This window comes from Cyprinodon tularosa, unplaced genomic scaffold (assembly GCF_016077235.1).
Source record: "Cyprinodon tularosa strain WSP-4 unplaced genomic scaffold, ASM1607723v1 ctg199, whole genome shotgun sequence".
Taxonomy (NCBI): Eukaryota; Metazoa; Chordata; class Actinopteri; order Cyprinodontiformes; family Cyprinodontidae; genus Cyprinodon; species Cyprinodon tularosa.
In genome coordinates this window covers 3,047,966-3,066,944 of record NW_024038729.1, presented here as the reverse complement: position 1 = coordinate 3,066,944, position 18,979 = coordinate 3,047,966, and the positions used below count along the sequence as shown (strand labels likewise).

The 18,979-nt window shown below is 37.5% G+C and overlaps 1 protein-coding gene across 1 annotated transcript in view; it reads left to right on the top strand.

Moving 5' to 3' along the window:
• Positions 1-2,831: 2,831 nt before the first annotated feature.
• si:dkey-192p21.6 (uncharacterized protein LOC565246 homolog) overlaps positions 2,832-18,979 on the top strand; it is a 51,909-nt gene continuing 35,761 nt past the window's right edge. Inside the window, exons 1-7 of the mRNA XM_038284094.1 lie at positions 2,832-3,127; positions 3,605-3,699; positions 7,714-7,835; positions 11,558-11,676; positions 15,304-15,373; positions 15,452-15,518; positions 18,580-18,662. Of these exons, the coding sequence (XP_038140022.1) occupies positions 2,944-3,127; positions 3,605-3,699; positions 7,714-7,835; positions 11,558-11,676; positions 15,304-15,373; positions 15,452-15,518; positions 18,580-18,662 (740 nt within the window). The 5' untranslated portion in view covers positions 2,832-2,943. The remainder of the gene's footprint in view (positions 3,128-3,604; positions 3,700-7,713; positions 7,836-11,557; positions 11,677-15,303; positions 15,374-15,451; positions 15,519-18,579; positions 18,663-18,979) is intronic.

The following is an 18,979-nucleotide window of genomic DNA, read 5'->3' as shown; positions in this document are numbered from 1 at the left end:
AATGTTGGAATTTATGTTAGGTTTACAAAACTTTAAAAAGATGATATTTCTAGAGTTTTACGTATTTCTGTAGGTATAGTGTCCCTAGTATATTCTGTGTAACATTAATCTTGGTAACGATTCAATTTCCAATAAAGATGATGATGATTTTGACAGTTAATCATTCAGACATTATTAACTTGTATAAAAATAAATTAAACGAAAGTACAAATATATCAACTCTAAATCCCATTGGAGTTTAAAGATCTGATTGACTAAAGTTACCAGTTCATAAAACAAAAAAATTTCCCTAAACTTCATGCAGGAAAAGCTTTTTTGTATCTTTGGAGAATGAAGAATAAACAACAATCTAAGACGCATCAGCAGGTTGCTCTGCTTTGCCTAATCAATAGTGAGAAGAGTCGCCACACTTTACTAGGTTTGTTTGAAGACTTTCCAAGAACCACCTTAAAAAAGTTAAGGAAGAACGTCTTAACAATACAAACCTTCAGTCATCTTGGACCGAAATACATTTTGGAATTGGTTCTCCAATATAAACCATTCAGACCACTCAGGTCTTTAGTACCTGCTTGCTCTGTGTTTCCAGGACCAGAACTAAACAGTCAGGATGTGTTTAGTTTCTATGCTTCTCAGTTTGGAAAAAAAGCACACAGCACCTGAGCAGCAAAAATGTTTAAAACATTTGATTATTTCAAGCCTTTAATATCTGTATTTAAAGCAACGCCTCTATGCTTCTACTTGGTGATTTTCTTGCCATCTTTCCTTCTTGTCCCTTAAAGCTCTTTGGATGATCTTGCAAATGAATGAAGGTCTATAAATAAACGTATGTTGGCTCCATGCTGTAGTGAGATGCAGGTGTTTCGATGGTTTTTTCTTTAGAAATGGAAGCAGGAGGGAATGTCGGGTCTAAACAGCCCAAAAGCTCATGATGTCAATAAGTCTCAAAAACGAGCATTTAGTTTGAAGATTGTAATCTTTACAAAAGGGGTAATGGGTCCTATATCTATTTATGTGCGGGTAAAAATGAGCTCTACATGCTTTACAGATCGGGTGATTTTATTGTTACAATTACATTATTTTAGAAGATAAATATCAGCTGAAACCTAATCTAATGCAAATGACTTTAATTTTATTGCTGCTGTCATTATTCTGCACTTTTTGGTTCTGTTTGATGTTTTCTTTCATTTGGAAACTTGTTTCGTTTCCATTTTGTGTTATTCTAGTTGTTTTGATTTATATATATATATATTAAAGTTCTTATGTATTTGTTGTTTACCGTCTGTTGTCTTCTTATATTGGTGTTGTTCTCCTAGATCCCTTCTATGGGTGTAAATCGGAGGTCTTCAACAGGGGGTCCGCGACCCCTAGGGGGTCCACCGAGGTACTGCATGGGGGTCTCGAAAGTTTTGGTTGATTAGACTTTTTTATATATTCCCCCCTGCAACTTTTTTCATTAATTGAAATGTCTTTAAATACACATTAACATGAATTAACACACAGATAAATGGAGGCAGAAGATGTCTTTCAGTCATCAATGCACACATTCAGTGACACACAGGAGCTCTTTCAAGCTGGACACCATTTCATTCACAACACCTGTCCCATCAACCAGGAAACAGAATCAGAAATACTTTAATAATACAATATATATATAATTAGGGGGTCCCCGCTCCATCTCGCCATCAGTTTGGGGGTCCTTGGCCAGGAAAATGTTGAAGACCCCTGGTGTAAATAATAATCGTTTTGTATAGATGCATCGATCCAACAGCCGACGATCCGATGCATCGGCACGTCCGCAAAAGCATTGATTTATGTTAATTTTAGGGACGTAATTCTGACTCCTGTGCTGTGGTGGCGATAAACCTGTTTTGCCTTCCTACCTCGCTTCCTTTAGCCACTACCCTCTTTCCGCTTGCACACACACACTGAGGCATTATTATTTCTTAGTGAATGAGGTTTTCATAGGTCTAGCTGAGGGAAAACTTTGCTACTTTTGTTATTTGTTATTGTTTCCCAAATAAAAGGCATAACGATATTGCAGCTTTCATTTAATTATTTAAAATGTAAAATATTGTCTAGCCTGTAAGGTAAAAAAAAAACAAACAAACAAACAAACAAAAAAAACAATTAATCGAATTGAATCGTGGTGTATTCATGAATATCAAAAATAATCGAATCGTTGGGTCAGGAAATTGATACTGAATCGAATCGCAATGATGAGTTTGATTTACACCCCTACTCCCTTCTAGATTCTTCTGTCCACACCTGCTCCCAATCTGCGGATTAGCCTGGTCTTTGTTCAGTCTCCCATATATACACCTCCTGGTCAGTCACTGTTTGGTTCCGCGTCGTTTCTTGGCTCCTCATGTGCGTTCACCCTGATGTTACTGGATTTTTTGGTTTTAGTATTTTAAATTTTTTGGATTTTTGTCTCTGTGGCCTTGGATGTTTAATTAAAACTATAAGATAACAATTCAGCTTTTTTTTGGAAAATCTGTCCTCTATATGATGTTTGACAGAAAATGCTTATAAAGCCTGACATTTATTCAAGATCATTTTACTTTTAAATTTGATCCTGGACAAAATATGAAATAGAAAAAAAAATCAGTGTGCAGAATTCCTGTGAACAGATCAGCCGATCTGAAAGGACCATCTGAAGGTGGTCAAAGGTTAACGAGTTCCTCCGGTGAGATCGGCCCCCGTGAACTCATCCGTCACAGAAAGCGATTGAGAAAATGAAGTGGTTAATGAAATGAGGATGTGAGGGGGGGGGGGCAAACCAACAACCAGACTTCAGCAAACACTTTAACACCTTTAAAACCATGTTTACCTTTACAGCTTCCATCGGTCCTGTTTTATTTTTATAATTTATAGCAGTAGGTTATATTTCTATACGCATCAAAACATGTGAAACACAAAAGGAACAGGCGGTCCATTTGCACCATGACCTTTGACCACTGTTTATACAGGTGGGAGAGTTGTAAAGATGAGCAGAAGGACAGAGCGTTTCCAAGAGGCAACATGCATTCCAGCAGGCTTCTTCTAGCAGCTCTACCTGTTTTAGCTCTTTTTACCTGCAGCAAGGGAGAAATAATGACAAACAGGGAGTCTGTATTTGCTGAGGATGGTGAGTCTTTGTTAAGTTTTGTCTGAAACCGACTCGCACAACATCAGAAAATGACTTTTTAATCCTTTATGTTCAAACATGAAGTTAAACCGTGGCTGTAATATGACTCTAGACAGACTTTATTGTCATTTTGTACACACAGAGTGTATACAGAAAGAAATTTCGTTCTTTACAGCTCTCAAGACATTTCCATTTTTAAAATGCAGAAGGGATAAAATGTAAAAACTAGACTGGTATATGATTTACATTTTTTTAACAACATTCAGCACTCTAATAGCAGTGGGAAAGAAGCTGTTCTGGCGTATGTTGGACCTGCATTGGATGCTTCGTATATGAAGCAATATAAAACATTTATGATCCGTGTTTTGACCCATATGTTGATAGTGATCTGAAACAGCCATTAAATGTTGCTTTTTTATGATGTCCTGGATGATCTATAGTCAGTCTATAAACCAGACCAGCCTTGAATCTCTGCAGGGACGACTCTGAAAATGGACCAAGCTCTGCTGGCATTTCACAACCAGCTCACAGAACAAGTGTGGGTTTTCTACACATCAGATTACTGCTACAAGGTAAAGTAAAAACATGAACTTCGATATGCCCTAACTTAAATCAGAGTTACTAATCTCCAGTAAAGTTTAGGCGGCATGGGCGGATTTAGGATATTTGGGGCCTTAGGCAAAGGCATGCATGGGGCCCTCTGAATTGAAAAGACAACACATAGAACAGACCCATAACACAGATACAGAATTTTATCTTAAATATTATTATTTATAAATAACACATTTTATAAATAAGTGTTAAAGGAGTCTGAAAAGTTGCTAAAGAAAGCGACAAAAGCGCTTAGTCAAAGCTGGCAACACTACTCTTCACACGGTTTGTTTTCAAATGGTTTGCTGCTGACTGGACCTTTCTGCACATGTGCAGCAAATGGACCGATCCAATGTGGTGGAAACTGAAGGGGGGTGGTTTTGGAGGGGACACTTTATATTATAAGCATTCTGATGGTATTTTAAGAAGAGAGAAGAAAGAATTTTCTCTAAAACCTCCATACATGTAAAATGAGGTGTATGGGCCCCCCGGGAATTGGAGGACAGCAAAAGCCCTTATTAATTTTATAACATAAAAAAATATATATGTATATTTTGATGGCAAAATATAAGGTAAATTAAGTAACCAGAAACAGCTACTTGCCATAATATGTTAAGAAAAATAACAAAGGTGTTTATTTAAGAAATTCATGAAAAACACTCACAGATGGAAAGAAACACTTTTTTTTTGTTACAACATAACCTTAAAATATTAATGCTGTTATATTTACATTTTTTTTAGTTAGCTTTTTAACGTTTTCGCTCAGCTTTTGACTTTTTTCCAAACTTGTTAACTTTTTCAACTTAATTTGCACTAGATAATATATCATTCAAGGGCTCATCTAATTGGTCAACAGCAAAAAAACATGTATAGCCACGTAGCTGTAAATTTGTTGAGTGGCTGCTATCCATTTATAAGGGCTTTGCAAGTGATTGAAAAAGGTAACTTGCCCTATAAAGCAAGGGTCTTCAACATTTTCCAGGCCAAGGACCCCCAAACTGATGGCGAGATGGAGCGGGGACCCCCTAATATGTGTATGTATGAAATTGTGCTACATCAAACTGGTCCTATAGTCACTCTATAACAGATGGAGTAATGTAACGAAAATAATTTCTCCCTGGGATTATTAAAGTATTTCTGATTCTGATTCCTGGTTGATGGGACAGGTGTTGTGAATGAAACGGTGCCCAGCTTAAAAGAGCTCCTGTGTGTCGCTGAATGACTGAAAGACATCTTCTGCTTCCATTTATCTGTTTACTACAGTGTGTTGAATTCATGTTAATGTGGATTTAAATACATTTCAATTAGTGGAAAAAATTGCAGGGGGGAATATAAAAAAAGTCTAATCAACCAAAACTTTAACGACCCCCATGCAGTACCTCTGTGGACCCCCTGTTGAAGACCTCCGCTATAAAGGGCAATTTGAAAGATTTAGGGCAATTTGAAAGATTTGTAATTTAAAAATGTATTTTCAAATCCTATAAATTTTCAGTTGCATTTTCTTTACTTTTACTTTTTACTCTCTCCATTTACCTTTTCTGTGGCTCTTCTGGTTCCCAAGCACACGGAGAACCAAGTTGCACCTCAGATGTAACCAGCTCTCTCATTGGTTAGAATTCCACACTTGGTTAACAAAATGACAAATAAGGAATATGAAAGAGGAAAAAACGTACCTTTTCCAATCTAACATGGAACATGCTTTATTAGCAGAGTCACAGATGCTGGTTAATTCAGTTTACAAATAAACACAGAATAAATAACCAAAATATAACACAATTCTAAAATACTAATCAATAATAATGAGGTATTAATGAGCTTTTAACTTACAAATAACCCAGAAATCTACAAGTAACAATAGCATAAATATGGAAACAACGCCTGCCCTCTGGTATCGGTACAATGATCGGATAAAGGGTTTGAGCACCGATACTTTACAGAATATCAATAGTTTTGACAACAATACGTAAAGAAGGGAGGTAAGAAAAGTGACTTCTGCTTTTTTAACCATGTTACACACCAGCCATGGGGGGCGGAGCTACAACATATCTGTCCTAAAGCAACACTCCAGAAAAATCCGCCATTTTTAATTGACCCTTTAAATTGCTCTTCTTTGTATAAATGGCAGTAAATCTAAATGTATTTGTGATAAAACAATATCAACAGCTTGTTTCAGAAGTTAAAGCCTGAACTTTCAAAGGATTTTAGAAAAAAATATGTGGACCATGTTTGATCTACTTCAATAACAGAAGGTAAAGGTCCACGTCACCCACCTAGGGGGGAAAAGGAAACTATTATGGTATATTCTATTTAAAAAAAATTCTGTTGGAGAGATTTTTATTTTGCTTTTTTAACCGGCTTTAAATAAAGCCTTAAATTTTATCTATCCCCACAATCTTATGTAAGACTTATTTATTTGACACATAGTTGATTAATTTGCTGATGCAACAGATCCATAATCATCTCACCTGGTTTCTTTCTTGTAACATTTCCATATAATTTCTTAGCAGAAAAAACAAAAACAACAGCAAAGCACTAAAATGTAAAAACTAAAGTTCCACAAGTACCAGCATCCAGTCCTCACATGCACTTTCTTCAAACCCCTTCTGCTAAAAAACACTTAAATGTTCTCACCACACTTCACAAAGTTGGAACAAGCAGTGCTATGGAATGATGCTGCAAGGAGGAACCACGCCGACTTTTCTCTAAATATTCCTTCCTCTCTGCTAACATCAGGTTTTCATATTATTTAGGTTTGGGGAGTGAGGAAAAAAATGGATGAAAACTGATTTTCTTGGAGTGGACTCATGTCTGTGTTGATCTGAATTTGGCGCTATATAAATAAACTGAATTGAATTGAATTGAATTGAACACAAAATTTAATCCTAAAAATGCTTAAGTTTATCTAATTCTTTGGACTTTATTATCACAATTGTCAAATAATTCCTCGTGGTATTGTTTTCTGAGTTATTGTACAGATTAAATTTTAGATTTTCAACAGTGCAATTACAGCTCTGCTATAATGTGTTTTTTAATTTTAAATTTTTGTTTTTTTTATACTTTAAAGATGCCAGTATCTTTGGATTTGGTCTCATAGTTGAAATATTTACTTTTTGGGGGTCTGAGGATTGAGGATAATGGTTAAAAGACAACAGAAAAGAAAGAAAAAAAGAAAGAAAACATTAAAAGAAAGCATGTTTAAATGTTAGTAAAAACACAGAATGTTGAAAACTGTAAATCATCTACCAGTCTTATGTTTACATTTCATCGCCATGTTTAAATTTTATCACTGCAGCACTTGGAAGAATTGGAAATGTATTGAGTTCTTTACTGAACAAAATTTTGCTTTCTATAAACTCTGTGTACAAACTGACAATAAAGTCTAAGTTAAAATATGAAATATGTTTCAAATTTTTCATTTTTAGAAACCCTAAAATTTTATTTTTGGCTCTTCTTACACCTCATCCCTGTATGGAGGACCAACTCTGCCATATTTAAAAATAAATACATAAATAAAAGAAATGTAAAAAAGGGCAGGCAGAAATGTAAAAAAAAAATATAAAGGACAAAAAAATAAATAAGGTAAATATTACAAAGGCAAATAAATAAAGAAGCTAATTAAAAGATTTATATACATTTATGTCTCACTGTATAATTAAATTTCTACTTACATTTATTTGTTTATTGTACTTTTGTTGGCAATTAATTTTATGCTTATATATTTATTGCGCATTTATTTATTTCTATTATTTATTTTTAAATATTGCAGAGTTGGTCCTCCATATCCCTGCTGCTGTGTCACTTAACTTAAATAAAACACTTACAGGCTACAAAATTCATCTTTATTTTGCATGCACCTTCTTTATAAAACAAAATATATTGGCCAAACTTTCTCACGTTCAATATTTTTTAAGTACTTCATGTTATATGGAAACCCTTTTAGTTGCTCATGTTTGGGTTTAAATCAACCTCTTTGCCCTTTTTTATGTATGTTTCAGTGTGTTCAGCAGCAGTTGGTGACCGTGAAGCCCAACAACAACAATGCATCTGCAGTAATCAGCACTAAATTCACCCTGACTCTGCAGGTTGAATCTCAGACCAGGAATGCAACTCTGTGCAGGTAACAAACCTGTCTCTGCAACCAGCCCTCCTCTGCCTCTCTGCGCTCACAGTTTTTGATGTTTTATGACATAATTGATAGACTGATTGTATTTGATGATAGCATCAGCAGAGTGTGAGATTATTTACCGGACTGGGAGAGCCACTGTGACCTGCTTTGGGAGCTGAGTGATGTCCTATCTTAAACCTCCTCTCTGGTTATTGATCAGGAAGCTTTTGGGAGTTAATAAGAGCTGACATTGTAATATTGATGAAAAGGGCTCATTAAAAGCAGAGAGCTGAATGTCCTGCAGAAGAATCAAAATGTTAACTATACGGGACATTTTCCATATTTCTAAATGGAGCTGTCTGTCTGGAGGAGGGGTCATTTGTAAACACAATGCCCAGGATTTATTTTTACCATCACTGTTATCTTTCTCCAGATGTCTCAGAGGTTTTGTTTTTGGTCTTCTAAGATCAATGCTGAGGTCTCTAACCAGACTGTGCTGTTATTGATTTCCTTTTCTCCCTCTGAGAATAAACCCTCAGAGTGATAGCTGGTATATCACCCCAGCTCTGGATCAATGCAACATGTAAAGCAGGTTTTTGGGCCTGAAATTAAAGACAAGGAGAGGTCGGCTGGGTGCTATTTACACTAAACCACCACAAAAGATTTCCTTACCTACTTGATTGTGTTTTTTATGGAAGTAAATCTGTGTCGCTGGGATTTAAATAAAAAACGCGACTGAAATTTCAATGTTGTATGTTTGTACTTACTGTTTCAGTGTTAAAATATATTCAGAACACATTTTTGACGTTAAAAAAAAATTCATTGCCATTATTTCTACAGTTTAAATTTAATTTGTTATTTTCTCTTCAAGCTAAAAATTCACATTACTATTTCAAAGTGATTACAGTACATTTGCAATACTTATTTTTGAGTGTTAAAAAAATCTGCATATAAAAAAATTCAAACTTTCAAAACTCAAACTCAATATTTTCAGCCTCCTGAGATTCAACTGGCTCAATTTCACTGTCTTAAATTCGGCGTCTAAATTCATGTAAAAAGGGAAGGGTTACTTCAGGTCACAGACATTAGCAATGGATTGTGGCGTCCAACACCCAGCCAATCCCGTTACGTTTTCTTAATAACGTGACATGACGCTTGTGGCGCTCATATGGAAGGAAAACCAGAATGACGGAGCCGGTCATGCAAGCTAACGCTAACTCAACTACAGAAAAATGAAAGTAATAAATTCACCGTAGAGTTAGCTTTAATCTCAGGAGGCTGAAAATATTGAGTTTGAATTTTGAAAGGTTGAATTTTTTTATATGCTGATTTTTTTTAACACTCAAAAATTAAACTGAAAAATAAGTATTGAAAATGTAATCACTTTGAAATAGTAATGTGAATTTTTAGCTTGAAGAGAAAATAACAAATGAAATTTCATCTGTGTAGAAATAATGACAAATAATTTTTTTTTTATTAAAAATGTGTTCTGAATATATTTTAACACTGAAACAGTAAGTACAAACATACAACATTTAAATTTCAGTGGCATTTTTAATTCAAATCCCAGCGACACAGATTTACTTCCATATTTTTACATTTACTAATATTACAACCACAAGCTTCAGTGTATTTTATTGTGATTTTATGTACATCATCCGAAAGTAGTGCAGAATTGCAAATGGGAGAAAACAAATTATGCATAGCTTTCAAATTTAATTTTCAAATACAGAAAAAGTTGCAGTGATCTTGTCCAGGACACCCCGCTAATTAAAAATGAATTTAAGTCTGTATTAGCCAATATTATTAATTTATTATTATAACTGCCATAAGCCCACCCCTTTACTTTACTACCCCAAATTAAATCCCAATCCATCGCCAAAGCCAATTTTAGCGATTCTATCTCAGTATAAACCAACTGTTCTGTAAAGATCAAATTGGTTACTCGACAAACATCAGTGAAAAAAATAGCATCAAAAAGGCCAAGGAATACAGCATCCCTGCAGTGCAACATTGCAGCATCATGCTTTGGGGTTAAACATCTCTAGTAGGAATAGAGAAGCTGCTAAGATGTTCTAGAGTGGAGCTATGGACGGGATAGTTCTGCAAAACAAAGAATTATCCAACAGCGTTTCAATGCAGATGCAAGTCGCCAGGGTGACAATACATTGATTTAGAGCATGGGGTCCTAAACATTTTTCAGTCTGACACCCCATACTTATGGAGAGACTTTCCCCAACACCAAACATGGAAAAAAGTGCCATGTTTAGCTAGAAGGGGCTTAGAATTCATTTCTGACTGCAAAATATACAAGTTAATTAAGAATATTTCTCTATCTGTAGGGTCCTAATGGACACTTCTATTACCTATGTTAAGGTAAAACAAGCATTTTTTAGTCCAGTTTTAACAATGCTGCAGATGTCTCATTTATTTAGGATAATACAAAGTAAATGTCAAATTCATAACCCTACTTGCAAAACTTCTGTGAGCCACTAGGGAGTCACAATCTCCCTGTTAAATAAGCCTGATTCATGTGTTAGATTAGATGAGCTTTATTGATCTCTCAGCGGAGAAATTTACTGGTCACATATTGGCATAGTGATTAAAGAAGGTGCAAACAAGGAGGAAAAGGTGCATTAAGAATAAACAAGCAAGCACTGTATATACAGTATATCAAGATAAGAATAAGGATTAAGGTGCAAGTGTACATGTATCACACACAATAAAAAAAAATAAAAATAAGAAATAAAAAATACTAAGGAGTAACACAGAGATTTGAGGTGTCATATGTACAATCCGGATGGTTTATACCGTATATGGATTGACTTTTGCATTAAAGTGTAGTAGGTAAGGAACAACGGTGAGGTAGTGGTATGACTATTATATTCACACATATTGCACAGAATATTGCACAGTCAATAAATAAAAAAAACTCTAATATAATTGCACAGTGGTTGTTACAGGAGTTATTGTGGTTATAGTGCAGTATTATAGAGTCTGGTGGCAGCAGGAATGAATGACCTGCGGTAGCGCTCCTTCTTACAGACAGGGTGTCAACACTGCAAAGATAATCTAGAAATAAGTAAAGATATCTTAAATTAAGTGTATTTACCCTTAATTTTAGTAGGTAAGTAAGAGGATTTGCCAATGGAATTAGTATTTTTACTCTTAAAATAAGATAATTAGATAAAATGCATTTGAAATAAGACAATGCAATTGTTTTTTCTTATTTTAAAGGTAAATTATCTTGTTCCATTGGCAAAGTTTCTCACTTACCTCCTCAATGCAAGAATAAATGCACTTATTTTAAGAAAAAATGACTTATTAAGATTCACATTTTTTGCAGTGTAAGTCTTTCACTAAAGGAGCTGCTCAGCTCCTCTACAGTTAGAGTGGCCTAGTCAAAGTCTGGAACTACTCTACAGCCAATAGGGAACTGGATGGATAATTAAAATGGAAGAAATGTCACTTATTTGCTGAGCTTAGATGATTTGTGTCGGTCTATAGCATAAAATCCTACTAAATGTAACTTCTGCACTGTAACTATGGAGGCACTGGGTGGCGCTCCTGAGCTTCAGATACAAAAATGAATCTATTAACAAAGCTTTGTTTTCTGTTTTTTCTCTGGACTGTCAGGTTAGGAGGAAAATAACATTCCTACTTTTACAGACAGCAGCATCTGATCAAATCTTTTGAGTGAAATTTGCCTCAACATCTCCCTGTTTTGGCTGCAGATGGAGTCAAACATATGAGGAAGGAGGTCATTACTCTATTTGGATCCAGATGCCCACAGCCTCCACTAACCCAATATGCTTTTTTTCTGTGGATAAAAGTCCAAACAATGCCTACCTGCGTAAGTATTTAAAAAAAAATGTGCAGGTATTGTCGTTTATTCCTCTCTGTTGACAGTGACAGAACAAACACTTTGACCCCACAGCCTTTGATCCAACCTTTTCTTAATTGAGTCAGCACAGAGCAGAAACACTTCTCCCCTTCACATCCACTGAGCTGCATCTCTCCTCCTCATGGGACATGATGTGCATCGATCAGATTAGACTGGCTTTCTTGAAAAGGGATAAAAGAAAAGCTTTTCTGCTTGTTTTGAAGTCCTGGCTCTGCAAGCCGAGGGATGAGGGCAATACATTAGGGAGTGTAGAAGGATTAGGGCGTAATGGGATTTTAAAAGCGTCTCTCTGCATAATGTACACTCTACTTAACAATAGCAGATTATGTTGGAGATCAGACTTTTAAGGCCAAGTAGCCATTATCTGTGATGGTCAGTGTGACTGCACCTTTCACAGTATGATGAGCTTCCATTAGCTCCACAGACCGGTGATTATACCAGCCCCCCTTAGGACTGGCTCATCTTAAGTGATGCTCTGGTCAGTAGCTGAAAATGAGGTGTGGAGGGGGGGATGGTTGCCCTGGTAGGAAAATTCAAGTTCATCATGCTGTTCCAGAATCACTGGGCTTTGTTTGAATATTCCTTGAGTACCTCCAGCTCATGATTCTCTGCAGCTGCACCCTTTGATTGTGTTAGTATTGTATTCTGTGCAGAACCATGAACCACAAGTCACCTGCAAACAACTTAATTATGATACAGAAACCCACAGGACCGGCCATTATTAAGTGTTTGTTTCGACTTTGCTTTAAACATGTCAGTGCGTCTATAAATGCACAATTTAAATTGAGTTTATCCTAACAGCAAGAAATAAAGGAAGCACTTTATGGTGATTTATGAAGGAGCGTGGGGGATGCTGGGACTTTTTCCGAGGCAATTAAATGACCGCTCTCTGTCCAGAAAGGATATGCAGGCGTGCATTCCTCTCGTATCAGAGGCGATTCTTTCTGTTTGTTTTTCCACTTCAGACAAACAATGTGCGTACTGTACCTTTGTATCCCCGTCTGCTTGACGTATGAGGAGTGTTCTGTAAACTCAGCTGACCTGTCTGTGAAAGGTCTTATGAGAATCGACGTTTTCCTGCTTTTGTAGAGAACACTTCTTGTGGCCAAAAAAAACTTTTTTTGAAATAAAAATCATTAAAGTGTCACCTGTACTTTCATTACCCCCTCTTTGGTCAGTGGATTTAGATCTAGACTTTAATTTTTTTAATCGAACATATTAAATATCCTTTAATCTAAATCCTCCCATCGTAGCTCTGAATGCATGTTTTGAATTGTTGTCCTGCTGGAAGATGAAACCCTGCATGTCTCCAGTAATTTGCAGCCTCTAATTGGTTGTCTTTTAACTCCACACTTCAAATTTGTAGAAACACTGTAAAAAAAAACTTTTAATCTGAGAAAATTTTCTTAAAATAAGTGCATTTGTTTTTGAATTAAGCAGGTAAGTGAGACACTTTGCAACAAGACAATTTACATTTCAAATAAGAAAGGAAACTACTGCATTCTCTTATTTCAAGTGCATAATATCTAATTATCTTAATTTAAAGGTAAAATACTCCTTTCATTGATAGATCATCTTATTTACCTACTCAAAGTAGGCAGAGATGGCAAAAGTACTCATTTCCGTACTTGAGTAAAAGTACAGATACTTGTGTAAAAAATACTCTAGTAAAAGTGGAAGTACTGATTAAACTTCTTTACTCAAGTAAAAGTAACAAAGTACAGGCTTGTAAATTTACTTAAAGTATAAAAGTAAAAGTAGAAACCACTTTTTTCATGCCGTTGCCTACATTTTAAATGGATGTCTGCCAATAGGACTAGATCTCCGTTGTGTTCATTTTCAATCATCTCGTCGTCCATGCTACTATGCTAACGCCACCGCCACCAAGCTGCAATGATTTGCTGCGAATGAATACCGCCGAATCTGTCGATTCATCTTGTAGTGGTGCGTCAAATGCAACGTAGTTCCCATCCAATTAGATTGAATTTGGTATTGATGACGTGAAAAATAATAACGGTAACTCCATTGAAATGATTCAAAACTAAAGTAACGAGCCAATTTTTTTAAATGTAAGGAGTAGAAAGTACAGATATTTGTGTAAAAATGTAAGGAGTAGGAGTAAAAAGTAGTAAAGTAAAGTGAAAATATCAGAAAAATCTACTTGAGTACAGTAACGAAGTATTTGTACTTCGTTACTTCCCATCTCTGAAAGTAGGTGAATACACTTAATTTAAGAAATTTTTACTTATTTATGGATCGTTTTTGCAGTGTATTATGCTGCACTTACAGGTTCAGAGATATTTTTCCTCCATAGATTTCTGAGTTCAGTTTTGGTCTCACCTATGGAAGAGGATTAGTGCCACTGAAAAAAAAAAAAAAAGTTAACTGATTTTTAAATTTTATTTCAGTTTAACATGGGAAAAAAGTCAGAATTCTGACTTTTTTCTCAGAATTCTGACTTTAATCTCAGAATTCTGACTTTTTTCTCAGAATTCTGACTTTTTTATTGTCAGAATTCAGTCAGTCAGTCAGAATTCAGTTGAAAAAAAAGTCAGAATTCTGACTAAAAAGTCAGAATTCTGACTTTTTTTCCCATGTTAAACTGAAATAAAATTTAAAAATCATTTAACTTTTTTTTTTTCAGTGGACCTAATCCTCTTCCGTACTCACCTGATTGGAACAGATTTAGTTTTTTTAACTTTCTTTTTTCAATGGTTTTTCTTCTTGCGACTTTTCCACCGTGCCAAACTTGCAGAGTGAACAACCAATAGTTGGACATAATTCCTCCATTTGAGCCAGTGTGTTATCAATGCTCTCCTTTCCTGGATTCCCACTATAGGTGGACAGGTTAGCAGTTGGTCCAAATATAATGGTACTTTAACTGCTTTTAGCTTCCTCTCTGCCTGTTCTGCAGTGTCCCTTGTTCTTCATGATGCTCTTTGTTCCACTATGTTCTATCCAAACCTCTGAAGAACTTCACAGAACAGCTTGATTTATACTGAAATTACATTTCTGAAAAGTTGATTCCTATTAATGCCAGTTAATTGGTTGCACTTGGCTTTATTTAGGGACATCAGGATAAAGGATGCTGAATGCAAATGCCTGCTTCAGGTATAATCCCAACAACTGATATGAAAGCTTGTGGGTGTAACATGACAAAGGTTCATTGGTCTAAGTACTTTTTCAAGGCACTGCATGTTAAATAGCTTATGAGAAATATTTTCATGTTTTTATTTCCTTCTTTTTTCACTTTTTCCATTATTACCTTTCGTTTCTCCTGGTCAAATGCCTGCAGTTTCGGATTTCCGTTATTTGATGAATCCAGCAAGTTTTTAGGTTCAAATTCCTCACTAGCAGGTTTCAGCTTGGCACAATCTGACTGACATAAAGCCACAGGGGAGTCCCTGAGGTGAATAAAAGCAGACAGTTTAGACTGTCTGTCGCCACGTTTAACTCCAGTCGAGTCTGGTTCTGAGAGAGATGTTCTGCAAAGCTCCTGACACGCTCCACACATACTGTAACGTGATATAAATACAAAACCCCTGTTTGCAAACACTTCTGTTGCTATTTTTCTAGCTCTTTTGGTGGCAGCTCTTCTACTGGCTGTTATTGCTCTTGTATTTGTGGTGGTACCATACATCTACAGGTAAACATACATTTTACACTTTATGTCTTTACTGATTATTCTTCTAATAGAAAGCAGGTAATCTTGTTGTTCTTGCAGAAGGCGTTGCACATCCAAGTGTGTAAGTTTCATCTACCACCAAGATTCACTACGCTCCATGCATAATGTAAGTAACATTCTTCTTTAAACAGTGTGTTAAACTGGTATGTTTATAAATAGAGTTTAGTGGGTAAAGAAAGCTGTAAAATAAGGTTTAAAAAAAAACAACAAATGCATAAAAATGATAATGGTTTAAAAGGTCCATCACATTGCCTTAATCCAATATTTGCTAATTATTTTAATCAGCATGGTGTCCAGACTAAGAAGCACATTAAAACTGCTCCAAGTCTCCAATCATCAAGCCTTTTTGGAAGACACTAATGATCGAATGATTGATTCAAACGTTAGGAGAGCAGAGCTTTTATGAAAGCTGCCGCATCACTCCAGTCGTCTCTCTCAGTGGCAAGAACTGAGCATGAATAGCTCCCCTCATTGGACTAAGCAAGACGTCTCTATCTTCCATATGCCGTTTGCATGCCATGCAGATCCATCATGACATATTAACCCTGCTGTCTTCCTGCTCTGGCTCTTTAAACTGGTGCATGGAGGCCAGTAAATCGGCCTAATCCAGCAGTCCAGTGATTGACTGGCTGCCTTCAAAGAGAGGGAGGGGATCATTTTAAAAAGTCATGACCCTGATGGCCTTTTAATTTGTAGCATTCATCAGAGTTGAAGTATTTTATGTAAGATGTATAAATTTAATATTCAGTGGGATTTATTGTGGATACATCTGGGCATAGGCAAGATAAAACATGTTCATCCTATAGGTATTCATACTTTACATTGAATTAGGGGTCTCAAACTCAAACTTTAAGGTAACATTAATTACTTGCTTAATGTGCAACCCTGCTGTGTCATGAACCAAGGACAGATGGACCCAGTATTCAAGGAGATACAGTCAGTAGGAAAGTTCAAAAGGTTCATTAAATGAAAAACAAAACTAAAAGGGGAACTGCTAGGATCTGTGGCACGCGGCAACCGCAGGCGGGGGGTGGGGCACCGCCCAATCTCAGATACTCTGGTTTAACAGTCCAGTCCAAGATGTCCCCAGCAGTCCCAGAGGTCTTGCAGGAGAGCCAATCCTGGAAGGGATCCAGAACAGACAGGAAAGACAGAACAGGATCCAGATCAGGCTGGAACAGACAGGTGGCAGGATCCAGGCTTCCAAACATCATAGAGCTCCCAGGTGGGTTCAGAGTCTGAGAGAGTTCCGAAGCATGACCAGATGGTCACGCACAGGAGCAGACAGGATCAGGTGCAGATGAGCAGGCTCAGTGGAAGAGGGTAGCCGAGACAGGACGTGGAACCAGAACTTGATGCAGGACTTTAAACTGGTCTCCTCCTTTGAGCCAGGCTTACTTGGATAAAAACTGAACCTGCCCCCATATTCAGCGAAAAACCCAGAGGACTCCATGGGGGAGGAGCGGTGGATGATCAGTAGATGAGACAAACACTAAAATACTCTTTCCACTGGCTGCTAGGTTCCAGGACATGAACCATGAAATCAAACTGAACAGACAGACTGACAGAAAGACTGTCTTGGTCTTGCCCATGTCAGAAAGACTGACATGGGCAAGACCAAAGAGCTTTCTACGCACATCAGGGACAAGATTGTTGATCTGCACAAGGCTGGGATGGGCTACAAGAGAATCAGAAAGCAACTTGGAGAGAAAAGATCAACTGTCGGTGCAGTTATCAGGAAATGGAAGAAGCACCACACCACCGCCAACCTCCCTCGGTCTGGGCCTCCACACAGGATCTCGCCTCGTGGGCTGTCCCTGATCATGCGAATGCTGAGGAATCATCCTAAAACCACAAGGGGGGAACTGATGAATCAACTGAAGGCAGCTGGGACCACAGTTACAAAAGAAACGGTTGGTAACACACTACGCCGTCATGGATTGAAATCCTGCAGCGCACGCAAGGTCCCCCTACTCAAGAAGAAACATGTACAGGGCCGCATGAAGTTTGCCATTCACCACCTGGACGACTCAGAAGAGGCCTGGAAGAAGGTGATGTGGTCAGATGAGACCAAAATAGAACTTTTTGGCCTAAACTCAACTCGTCGTGTTTGGAGGGCAAAGAACACGATCCACACCGTCAAGCATGGTGGTGGCAACATCATGCTTTGGGGGTGCTTTTCAGCCAAGGGGAGGGGACAACTCCATCGTATTGAGGGGAGGATGGACGGGGCCATGTATGGTGGAATTCTGAACCAACATCTCCTTCCCTCAGTGAGAGAGCTGAAGATGGGTTGAGGATGGGTGTTTCAGCACGACAAAAACCCTAAGCACACCACCAAAGCAACAAAAGAGTGGCTGAAGAAGAAGCGCATCAAGGTTCTGGAGTGCCCTAGCCAGTCTCCAGACCTGAATCCAATTAAAAATCTTTGGAGGGAGCTTAAAATTCGAGTTGCCAGGCGACAACCTCAGAACCTGAATGATTTGGAGTCTGTCTGCAGGGAGGAGTGGGACAACATCCTTGCCGAAATGTGCACAAACCTCGTCACAACTATAAAAACCGTTTGACATCTGTGCTGGCCAATAATGGCTTCTCTGCAAAAAATTAACATCAATTTTAATAAATTCATATGATGTGATTTTCTGGAATTTTATTTGGGATTCTGTCTCTCACTTTTAGAATGTACATATGATTAAAATTATAGATCATTGCATTCTTTGTAAGTGGGCAAACCTCCAAAATCAGCAAGGGGTCAAATACTTATTTCCCCCACTGTATACCACTAGTATATAAAGATATACTAGTGGTGTCCAGTGGTGTTCACAGACTTTTTGAAGGTCAGGGGTGGGGGAAAAAAAAGAAAAAGGGGACACATAGAGCGTCCTGTATAATGCCATTTAGCTCGGGTTTTAGCTTCAGAGAGGTCACTTATGCCTGTGTTTCTTAACAACTGGTCAACAAGGGAAGGCGACCATGTCCCTTCCCTGCATGCATTTCGTCACCTTAGACAGCTGGAGATAGGCCCCAGCTCATCCATCCATCCATCCATCCATCCATCCATCCATCCATCCATCCATCCCCAAATGAATGGATTTCTAAGACCCACTCTGGAGTGGGGGTTGAGTGCTTAAATCATTTAATCTCACGACTTTCTTATATTTCTGCAGAACGGTACACATGATTGTGCGACTGCAGATAACACTGGTGAAGCCAAACCCTCACGTCTGCTCTCCTTGGACGCTTTCCGAGGGTATGTATGCCATCAACAACCATTCTTTTTATCGGTCTATCACCACATGCAGTTCATCCGCATACTAATTCTGTTTAAAGCAGTCAAAGGCATGATGAAGATCTACAGGCCCTGTGTAATATAAATGACATGGGTCACAGTCTGGCCACATGCTCCCTCAAGCTATTGTTATGAGGCGGTGTAGCTTTGGGCAGGATTTCTGATATGAGTTTGCTGCTGATTTGGAACAGAATGTTTCTGTTGGACAGGAGTGATGCATGTGATTGAATCTGCGCTCCCTGTTCGCCTTAATTGAGGCCTGGGGGTAGACACAAAGC